General features: G+C 39.7%; 1 protein-coding gene and 1 long non-coding RNA gene across 4 annotated transcripts in view; one reads left to right on the top strand and one right to left on the bottom strand.

Moving 5' to 3' along the window:
* The first annotated feature begins 421 nt into the window (after positions 1-421).
* mink1 (misshapen-like kinase 1) overlaps positions 422-11,599 on the top strand; it is a 36,257-nt gene continuing 25,079 nt past the window's right edge. For all 3 annotated transcript variants that reach the window (XM_083926713.1, XM_083926712.1, XM_083926711.1), the window contains exons 1-8: positions 422-1,692; positions 6,447-6,512; positions 6,836-7,018; positions 7,107-7,217; positions 7,307-7,397; positions 7,502-7,632; positions 7,727-7,781; positions 10,308-10,386. In XM_083926713.1, coding sequence (XP_083782839.1) covers positions 1,636-1,692; positions 6,447-6,512; positions 6,836-7,018; positions 7,107-7,217; positions 7,307-7,397; positions 7,502-7,632; positions 7,727-7,781; positions 10,308-10,386 — 773 coding nt within the window. In that variant the 5' untranslated portion in view covers positions 422-1,635. The remainder of the gene's footprint in view (positions 1,693-6,446; positions 6,513-6,835; positions 7,019-7,106; positions 7,218-7,306; positions 7,398-7,501; positions 7,633-7,726; positions 7,782-10,307; positions 10,387-11,599) is intronic.
* LOC310956483 lies at positions 6,376-10,543 on the bottom strand. Its single transcript, XR_014593479.1, has 4 exons — positions 10,288-10,543; positions 8,726-8,797; positions 6,809-6,863; positions 6,376-6,493 (listed from the first exon to the last, which is right to left on the bottom strand). It is a non-coding gene; the product is annotated as an uncharacterized lncRNA (long non-coding RNA).

Here is an 11,599-nt window from a genome sequence, read left to right as displayed (position 1 = left end):
TGAATCATGCATTATTGACAAGCATTATGACCAGTTGGAGATAAGGATGTCTTAATGGAAAAATAATTATAGCAGTCATAAAGCTGTTGGAATGGCAGACGCATCCGAGCCCAAACAAGGAACAAGGCAAAGGTCACTTTAATGACAAGACAAGCAAGGAATGTTATGTTGCGGTGTGTTTTGTTAGATATCCAGTATCATTTTATCTGAATTCAACTTATTCATGAGGGTCTGTTCAGTGAGGAAGTGGGTCAGTGCAGGTCAGGTATGTCAGAACACAGTGCAGACAGAGACGCAGAGGCAGTTGCGTAGGTTGAGGTCCACTGTATTTTTCCAGGTAATTTGTCCCTGATGAAGCACCGTAGAGGAGAAAACACTTGAGGAGTGTTATGTGCAGCCAATCGTCAGTCCAACCCCGCAAGACTACAACACGAGTGGGAGGGAGGACTTGAGAAGCAAAAACATGGCGAAATAACAAGTTAGCTGCTTTTTAAAAACTGCAAAACACCGCATCTGTTAGTGTTGGACAACAACTTACAAGTTCATACAGTTTGGACGCCGGAAGAACGAGAGCAACGTTCAACTTTGAAAGAGTCGAGGGCCCCAGTTTACAAGTATTACGGTTGGCTGGTGAGAAAATAGTGCCTGCCTGTCTGCCTGCGCTTTCCCCCGGAAGGTTGGCAGTGCTAGGCGCGACTGTCAACACAGAAAATGGATGAAGAAGGAAAGTTTATTCGGGAAAAGACTTATTTAGCAGACTAGCTTAGCAACGGTAGCTAGGTAGTTAACGTTCGACTGAGCGCACGCACCTGATGCGGTGTTCGGATTCACGTGCGCGCTGGTTCGAATTCTGAGTCATATTTAAGTCGTGATAACAAGTTTGACAACTGCTGTCGATAAGGACGTTATTTTCATTTTCCGCGCTTGTCTCAGTATTTTTGTGAGGACGTCCATTGAAGGCTTATATCGACAGCCTGACCGTCGGTTCTGGTGCGGTGCGTACGGACCCGGTGGACGCCATCACATCACATCAGACGTTGCGTTCTCCTTTAAAAATCAACCGTTGCGTTTGCTAAATCCGCGAATGTTAGTTTCTACTTCGACAAGGAGTGTTTCAGCGGTAAACCGGACTCATTTGGTAGTTTTTTTCCCTGCACCATTTGATCCCATATGTAACATTAGCTGAATGTTGTTACAGCAGCAGTCAACATGAACGCAGCAGCAAGGTGTTCAACAACAGTGGAGGTGCATCGCGTTGAAAACCTGCCATTTGTTAGAAGAACGGTGCCGATGGTCGGCTAACAGGCGATGTCAACAGTTTTGTTGAAATCTCTTGGTTTAAGTTAAGTGCTTTTGATCAGATACTGTGACCGGCATTTCTGTAAAAAAAACAACAACTGCGGAAAACATTATAGCTGTCGGCCAGAGTTGACGTGAGCTAAGCCAGCTGGGTGCGTCTGTGGCAGCTCTGATCTGCTAATCTGAGTGCTACCGTGTTCCGTCACATTTTCAGCATATTGGACAGTCTGTTTGCTATATTTAATCCATAGGTAAGCCATTTCAAGATCGGCCTAGCAGCCACTTACTACTTCTTGTCAAATAAGTGGCTAACTTGGTAGCTAAGTTTCGCCAGCTATGTCTGAAAACGCCCCCACACGAAGCCTGGATGACATAGACCTCGCAGCTCTGAGGGTGAGTATTGTTATTATAAGGTCAGTGTGCTGCACGTTATTCATGTTACATTATGGCCGACGGACTCATTGGTTGTTATGTCATATGAGCTGAAGTGTCAGTTTGTCTCTGACACAAGCACGACTATTCAACACCTACGCAACAAAGTTAAGCTGGAATAAACATCCCTTGGCCCCGAATTGCTATAGGCAGCTGTGCGGATTCCCATCAAATATGTTTAATGATTTCTCCACCCCACAATTTGCAGCCTTGACAACTGTTCGTGATTAGTGTGTTAATGAAAAACTATTATATACTAACAATTATAAACTCAATCTCTTTTGTGTAACGTTTTGTTTTGGAGGTGTTAATATGGAGGCCAAATGTCAGTGATCCCAAGTTAAATGGTAAATCCTCAAACCATGCCCATAGGAATGTTGGAAACATGATAATACTATATATTTAGAAAAAAACAACATGCTGGTCAGGGATAGAATAATAAAGTCCTGGACTCCCTGGCATGTTCAGTGGTCCACCTTGAATGCCTCAGTCTTAAGAATCCCCATGGCTTTACTGACCATCCTCTATCCTAAGGAACGTCAAAAACTGCACAGTGGTCACCACTATTCCCATTTGATGAAAACAAAATCGTCTTTCCAAGGTTACAGTTGCACTATAAAGATCAAAGTTCTGATACTCACGTTTGATGCATTTGATACAACCATAGTTTTCACTTAAGTGTAATTTTTAGATGACCAAATGTTACTCAGACTGTGCTTCTGGCAACATTAAAACTCAATTGACAAACTGACAATTTAAGGTACTGACGTCAGTGTCTGACTGTAATTTTCCTCTTGGTGACATATCGGGATCACCAAAACTGATATTCTTGAGGAATTCACAGGTTAACAAAAGTGGGGTTTTAATTAAATTAAAATGAAAATATATGATATCAGACAAGCTATTCCATCCAATAGGAAGAGACAGTTTAGAGCGTTCCCTGTGCCCTCTGGAAATATCAAGGAGCTCTGCAGCACAGCTTTCACAGATTTATGTGGCTGAACAGGATATCAGACTTACAGGGCTATCAGAGGTTTATCCAAATCCTGACTTTAAAAGAGGACTCCCCTGAGAAACACATTTTTCAAAATCGTAGCACAATGTTAGAACTGACCCAGCTCTTTATAACAAATCTGCAAGAGACGACACCATGAGAAGATTGCCCATGTTATCTGAGTTTATTTTGAATGAAGGTACAACCGTTTTATTGAATTTATCAGTCTATATTTTATCTCTTAAGTGTTTCGGCCCAAAGTGACAGGACTATAATAAGAAGTTACTCCTACTCTAACAAACAATGTCTACTGAATTGGAAACAACTGGAAAGTAACTTTTGTGCTTACTTTCAATTTAAAACAGAAATTTGAATAGTGTGATGAGGATAGTGGATGCTGATTAACAAGGAATGCTAGCCCTCTGGAAATGAAACTCATGAGAAATAAAAGTCTTGTGATTTTTATTTTATTGCAGTGAAACAGTCCATGCTTGCTCTGCTTGGCATAAATATCCTCAAATGAATGTTGTAATAGGACAATAGAAAAGCTCCAAAGCTTTGTTATAAACAGTTAAAAAAATAAAATTAACATTGGATAGTTAAAAAAAAAAAGTCTACCTTTTTCTTCCATGTCTTTTTCACATTGTGATTATGAATTCACAATGTCATCATGTAAATTGACCCGACAAACAATGGGTCTAGTTAAAAACAACAGTGTGAATCCATATGTTTGTGGATATTTTCTAACTTTGGATGAATGTAATGTAGATTACTGAAACTGGGCCCATAATGATAGCATAATCTAAAAATTGGCAGTCTTGATTAATTTAAAAAAAATGTAAACATTCAACCTTTACTGTGACGTGCACATGATGCCAGGGTTGCTGAGAAACTGACATGCTGTTGGGATTAGTTTGTGAATAAAAAAAAAAGATGACGCCTATCTTTATTTAAGTATTTAGGAAGACATTGGAAAAAGCACTTAAGGTCAACCCAGAAAATAGTTCTGAGTGTTTGAGTTGTGATTTTGACTATTGTTGCAGCTGTGTAACCAGAGATAGGGCAGGTTTTTTAAAAACAGACTTCCTCTGTCAGCCCAGTTGACACTCCTGGAGGAAACGTGATCAACTTCCCTGTGGAGCATTACCAGTGTCTTTCAGAGTTTATATACCCTGTTGAACTGAGGTTGGGAAAACTCACTGCATTGTTCCCTGAGCTTTATAATGCACATAAATAATATGATATGGCGTCCCCAAGAATTACCAGACATGCCATTTTTTGGATTTATGCAGGCTGAATGTGGATTTCTCCTCCAGTTACTCAGTTATTTCACTGCATTCTTGTCTTTATTGCAATCATTGCTGACAATTAGTTTAACTGCGTGTGCCGGTGATGCTACTCCTCGAACATAACTGTACCCTTCCCCTTCTATCACTTCGTTCCTCTCATCCCACTCTCTGCTCTGGATGTGGGTGAAGCTACCGCCTCTGCCTCGCCGCCCACTCTTATCATTACATTATTCTCTTCCATACCATCATTCTCCTGCCTCGTACTTTACGTCACAGGCCCTCTTTTGTGTCATAACGTGCTTCAAACTATGGCCAGTATGTTTATGTCATCATATAAGCTATGTGCATTTAGATCAAATGTATGGTTGATTCCCAAATTTTCCTGTCAAATCTTGCACATGTGTAGCTGTTTTCCCCCATGAATCTTTCCTGTCTCATAGGAATTTATTCCCTCCTTGTTGAAGGCAGAAAACCCATCATTGGAAACAGATGAAAGCAGGATAGGTCATGCTGTACATTCTAAACCCAAAGCAGCAGTCTAACCACCCCCACATCTTCTTAAAGCCATATTGAAATTACATGAAAGTGGAACTGCTTGTCATTTCCCCTTGTCTCTCGGGGGAGGGGGTTGTATAATTAAGTCAAAGCAACCTGCTCTTCAGTGCATCGCAACTTAAAATGAACAAATAAAGGAAAACGCCAGAAGTCAAGTCATGTCCATCTTAAATCCATCTTTGTATCTAATCAATATTTAGTGTGTGTGCTTGTCTGTTTCCTCCATGTTGAGTCTTGTGGGTGGGCAATAAGCGTGTGAGTGGGTGGTTAGGAAGATTGAGTAGAGATGTTTTGTATGGAAATATGGAATTGTAATATTGGATTTAAATTGGCTTTTATGTACACAGTACAAACTATTGGGGTTGTTTTATGAATTTTTTTTGTCCTACAGAGGCCCTTGTGCTTTTGTTTGCGTGTTTGTGAAAGTGTTGTTCTTGGAGTCTAATGTAGAGCTGCAGTTATTAATGGAGGTGTGCAGAGCTTCTGTTGCACAGGAAAATAATTCTAAATGCAACATATTTTTGATATGTTAGTAGTACTATATCTATTCAATCAAAGATTCTTGAGTGTTCTGGAAAGGCATGACATTAAAAGAACAGTACTGCACAGTACAATACTTATATAATTATAAAGACATGTTTTTTTTTGTACTTAGACTTGTTTGAATTTAGCCTTTGTGCCAACATAACTGATGCCAGATTGCAGCAGTTACTAGAACAGGTGCAGTTAAATAGGATTTTAGTATTTAAGGATGACTTTTAACTGAGGAAACATGAGTGAAACAACATGAAATACGGCCTCTTCTTAGGGTCGGCATTGAAGTGTAGATGTGGAGGATTCAAAGAAGAACAAAGCAAGCATCACCCACTTAAAACAAAAATAAACATGGTGTGCTTTGAGTGTAGTCCTTAATTAATTTTGCTGCCAAGTAGGGATATTGGGATTAACAGTTTTTGCCTAGCCCCGGTTACATCACGTCACAGTTTCATAACCGTCAGACGTGTAGAAGTTACAATATCTAATGTCCAGATTCCTGAATTGTTTTCCTGTGAAAATTAATAACGTACATCACGGTGTTTGTATGTGCGTTAAAATCTCCTCTTGTTAGTTACTTAACAAGCCAGCTATTCACCTAATGCGTGAAAAGAGGAGTGGTTAAAAATGGGAACTGAACTTCCCGCCTTATATCCAAGAAGAGCCTTCAATTGGCATGGGAGTATTTTGGATATCTACAATACGACCAGGGAGCTGTTGCAAAAGGTGGATATTCTATTTGCAAATAGTGCCATCAAAAAGTGACTGTAAAGGGCTCAACATTTTGAAGTGCTCCCAACATCTTTGAGATCATCGTTCACCCCTTTATGACCAAATCGAGGTCAAAAAATTTAGCTAACCAATGTACTGAACTGGACCAAAACAGTTGTAGTTTTCAAAGGTTGGTTCACAACAAGTTACTGTTTGCTTTCAGGATCAATATAAAGTGTGCTAGGCTTACATGTTTTATTTGCAGGACCAAAACAGCTTTGTTTAAAAAAATATAATAAAACGAGGACTGGTGTTACATTTAAAAATGCTTGTGTGCCTTTTCCTTTCATAGTATCAAATAATAAATTCCCTTATTAATAATCAGGATACGTGATATTTCCTCTAACAATAATCATGTTGTCAAAATCTCATAATGTGACATCCCTACTCCCAAATTTGAAAAAATAACCCGAAAACAAATACTAATAATTGCACTGTTTTTATTTGGAGCTTTTTGTATATTGAAAATATTTAGCTAATGAGACACAACAAGGCAGAAAACATGAATGCTCTGGTGTAGATGCTCTGTTCGCATGTCCCATGACTTATGAATCTGTCCGTGTCTTCTGTAGGACCCAGCAGGAATCTTTGAGCTGGTCGAGGTTGTTGGCAATGGGACCTATGGGCAGGTGTACAAGGTGAGACACGATGCCTATTATATCAGAATAATGTAAGACTTTTGGAGATGCATTCAACACATCAACTTTGCGCTTGTGCAGTCATTTCTAGTGCCCGCTTTAATGTTGTGCGCGTTAATTTCTCAGATTATAGCAGATATATCTTACTGCTATGTCAGTACATTTTTCAGCTGTCATTCGGAAAAGTTAAAAGTGTCTGTGATAGAAAGATAAGACTCTAGAGAAGAAAATTTAAAATAAGTTCAGTGAAATGGTGTGATGAAGCAATTAGCCACACTTCAGTCATTTTTACTCACCACTGTTATGATGTTCCAACTTATCAGGGCCGTCACGTGAAGACAGGCCAGCTGGCTGCCATCAAGGTGATGGATGTTACGGAGGAGGAAGAAGAAGAGATCAAAGCGGAAATCAACATGCTGAAAAAATACAGCCACCACCGCAACATAGCCACATACTACGGTGCCTTTGTCAAGAAGAGTCCACCGGGGCATGATGACCAACTCTGGGTCTGTCTACCCTTGTACCTGGCCTGATGATTTAAAGCAGTATGCCTCATTGATTGTGCTCACTAAGCCTCCATTTGTCTGTATTTAGCTGGTGATGGAGTTCTGCGGGGCGGGATCAGTGACCGACCTGGTGAAAAACACTAAGGGCAGCTCTCTAAAGGAGGACTGGATTGCTTACATCTGCAGAGAGATCCTAAGGGTGAGAAAATGCAGTCGCACCAGTCAAAACAAGTCTGCAGCAGAGGTCACTCCTTGCTGACCAATCCTGACTTCTTTATCTGTGCGCAGGGCCTTTCTCACCTCCACGCCCATAAAGTTATTCATAGAGACATCAAGGGCCAGAACGTGCTGCTAACAGAGAATGCAGAGGTCAAACTTGGTACGTTGAACACTTCAAATATTTTGGCCATTGTATAAGTAGGTATATGCTATCCCTCATCAACTCACATCCTCTCCTCCTGTGGTCCTTTCGTCCACCTTCAGTTGATTTTGGCGTGAGTGCTCAGTTGGACAGGACTGTCGGGCGTAGGAACACCTTCATCGGCACACCTTACTGGATGGCACCTGAGGTTATTGCCTGTGACGAGAACCCTGACTCCACCTACGACTACAGGGTAACAGCAGCACTGTGTTTGTCTGTGTGTGCGCTCTTTACCGTAAGAACTTCTGAAACATAGAGACATACCTTGTCCCTTGTGTATTTTGCAGAGTGATATCTGGTCCTTGGGGATCACAGCCATTGAGATGGCAGAGGGAGCTCCTCGTAAGTGAACACACTCCTTTTGCACACCTTTTAAAAACATTTTTTTTTACCATTTCTTGTTTGAATCGTGTATTTCATAACAGATCATTTCTCATCGTCTGGCCTCATGAATGAGATTGTCTTGCATATGCGGCCTTCTTGTGTGTGTCTGTCTTCAGATTGGACAGCTGACTCACTGTAATCAAAGTAGTGTAGTGAGCTGGCAGTTGGCCCGTGGAGGCTGATCGCACAGATCTCTCTGATCTGCTTAGTGGCGAGAACTGTCTGCCTAGAGATTTGGTGTCAAAACCAGAAAATCTCACTTAAGATGAAATGTTTGCAAAATGAATAACAGCCTTAGTCAAGACATCCCATGTATAACAGTGGCTCAACTCACATAAATTATTGTGCCTAATACACTGCTACATTTGACCAGTTGGTGTTTGTCAGAATGCAACTATTACCCACCTGCAGTAAGATTTGAATCGCATTCCTTACTTACTGGTTTACTGAGTATTGCATTGAACACTAGAGTAGCAGTATGAAACCCTTGCAATGGGCCGACGGTTCGATAAGCTCTGCATTTTTACAAAATGTGTCTTCACTTTGCCTAAATTTTACAGCCACCTGCGGCTAATTGTTGAGTCGGGGACAAACGGAGCTCGGTTGAATACATTAATATATTGTCTCCCCAAGAGAAAACTTGAAGCCTCCAGTGCACATACACTTTTAAGTGAAGTAGGACAACTTTTGAAATGAACAATATTTCCATATTCATAGATTTTTTGATGAGGAAGAGGAAGAATATGTGATTTTAAGATTTCTTAAAAGTAAAAAAACGCACCAGATACAAATCATTCCAAGCAGAGTATTTTTATATGCATCAAACAACTCGTCTCTAAGCTTAAAGATTAAGTGGAGTTTAGTTTTCTTATTTAAAATAAATTTGCACCATAGGCACTTACCACATTTTAATGTTGTTTTTTTTTCTCACATCACTGATGACCCAAGGTCTTCTGCAGACCATGTTACTGCTGCTGCGAATGACATAAGGCATACAGGCCAAGTGTCAAGCTGTTGTAAATTATGCAGTGTGCTCAGTCACTCCATCAGCCTCATTACTCAAGTATATTTTCCACTAACAGAAGTGCAATATTTCATGTTTTTAGATTTATTTGTTTAGTTATTACGGCTGTATTAATCATTAGTTGATCAACAGAAAATACAGTTTATTTATTAGTTAATTCTCAGTTTAAAAACATTATCAGTTTATTCCTTTGTTTTGATGAACAATATCAAGTACATACAAGAAAAAAACAATAATCCTGATGAGCTGCATACAACCTAAAACACATACATACATCGCATTTTGGTATAAAATGCATACTAAAGCGTAAGAGTACAATTGCCATTTGTTGTCAAATTATATCTTGGAACGTCTGTACCGGTGTTGATTAACATGACCTACATTTCCTGAGTTTTCCATGATGATGATGTTAAGGAAGATGTGACGGGTGGACTATGGTCAGTTTATCTACAGAATAAGTAAGACGGGACAGACAAAAGTTATTAGTTGTATCTGTTGCTGATGATGCATCATTGTCCCAGTAATGTATTGATTAGCCTTACGGGGTTACCGGCTTACTGTTGGATTGTTTTTGAATGTATGAATTATTACGCATATTTTCACACCCTTTTGAGCATTCTGCCCACGTCCCGTGTTAGCAGACACCGTCCATACCTCTTGGGTTTGTTCACACTTCAAAGAAAACAGAGCTATCAGTATGGTGAATAAAAGGTGATCGTTTAAATGCGTTTTGGACTGTCTGTATAATTGATCAGCTCAAAGCCTAAACTAACAGAACAGTTCACTGCAGGTATTAACAAAAGCACAAAATGTCATGGCAGTATGTCACTCAACCATTTCTACTGACAGGTAGATGTTGAGTTAACTGCCAACATCCTGACAGTGGGTGATCTATTCCTTTTTAAATGAAAATAAACCATGCAAGCTGACTGAATACATACTAATTTTGCTTCAACATTGTGTAAACATGCATGTTGTATGAAGCACATATCAGTATAGTTTTCATCCCTCTGTTTAAATGTGGCCCTCGAATGCTGAAATGAAATTCTCTTCCTGCCTCTGGCTGTCCCAGTCACGTTGCATATATCCAAAAGACTGCCATATAAAAGCCTGTTTATTGTGAAACTGTAAAGCTTACCAGTCAGGTTTAGCTACCTACCTACGCTGGGAACACAATGACTCACAACCCTGGCTCTTACTTTCAATGTAACAATAAGCCTGAGGCACCAGGAAAGATTGGATAACAACAGCTGTAACCATGTTGGGGGATACACAGAATATGTGTAATGGTGGCTACTGGCTAGTATTATTTACTAAACCACCATTTCTGGAAGTGTATGATATTCTGTCCCACATACAATTTATATTGATCTCCCTTTTTTTTTTTACTATAGTTCTCAGCATGGGTAGAGTGATTTAATAATAACTAACCACAATCACCATCTCCTTTATTTCTGCAGCCTTGTGTGACATGCACCCGATGAGAGCTCTCTTCCTGATTCCCAGGAATCCCCCTCCGAAACTTAAATCCAAAAAATGGTGAGTTATCAGCCACCGGGCTGTGTTATTTACTTGCAGTATATCATGTCCTAGACATTAGCAGTCTCCTTCCATATGATGTCAAATTGCGTAAAAGTCTCAAAAGCTTATCATGTTTCGAAAGGCAAATTGTAGTAATGTGATATACCAAAGTGGGAAAAATCAGGTCATGGCAGGAGAACACATTTACATGCACTGCAGTAACATGGTAGCTGCTCTGCTTACTTGATGACTGAGAAGGCAGGTTACTGTAGAACAAGTATTACCAGGTAACTGCATGTAAACGTACTTGACTAGAACAGCACTGATATGAAAGAATGCTGCTTGTACAAGATGCAATACATAAGGAAAATGTGTGGTTTCCCAATGCAGCTTCAGGTTTCTTTGGGTGCATTTGTCCCTCGATTGGAAAAAACATTTAGGGTAGCTGTCCCTCCCTCACTCATATTTCAAAGTTTAAGAGGTAATGTACTTAGTCTTAGTGTTGAGACAAATCCGATTGTGAGCAAGACGAGAAGCTGAAGGCATTTAAACTAATTTGCCATATTCTTTCTCCAACCCTGTTTTTTTTCTCCTATTACTCTTCCTTCTGCTAGCTAATGGATCCACTTAGTACAGTTTATGGTCCCAGTGCATTCAGAATGCAATATTTCTTTCACAATGTTTTCATCACTCCAATCATAAAGAAGCTGTCAGTCAATATTGTGTGACCCAGATAAACAACTATAAAGGAAGGACACAGTTACATTAACTCAAGTCTTGGTTACTGTGTTTGAACATTATTGACACCGTACAGGTAATATTAATTTATTATTATTGTTATTATTATTATTACTGCAGTGCATTGAATTGTATTTTGTACGGATCGAGTTGTGCTCACATTTTAGTTGCTGCTGCAGAGAAGAAAGTAACAGCTGTTATTAAAGTAGTTTCTAAAATTGATAATGTGCCGTTCACCCTGTTTACGGTTGAATAGTTAATTGATGCTACTAGTTCCCCTGTCAATCAAATAATTTTAGTAAAGATATTGCAGAGCGAAATGGGATGGGGCACAAAGTTGAGACTTTTTTTTATTATTCCAGTTTCATTCAAGACTGTGAGCATGAACTGATGCCTAGAAGTGTCATACATCTATAGCAAATGCAAAATGCAAAAAATTAAAGAGGCTAAAGCCAGACCGTGTCCCACTTGAATCTCTCTTCTGGGCATCATA

The sequence above is a fragment of the Echiichthys vipera genome (assembly GCF_963691815.1).
Source record: "Echiichthys vipera genome assembly, chromosome: 14".
Classification (NCBI taxonomy): domain Eukaryota; kingdom Metazoa; phylum Chordata; class Actinopteri; order Perciformes; family Trachinidae; genus Echiichthys; species Echiichthys vipera.
Note: the sequence above shows the minus strand (reverse complement) of the source record. Positions and strands in the feature narration are given on the sequence as shown.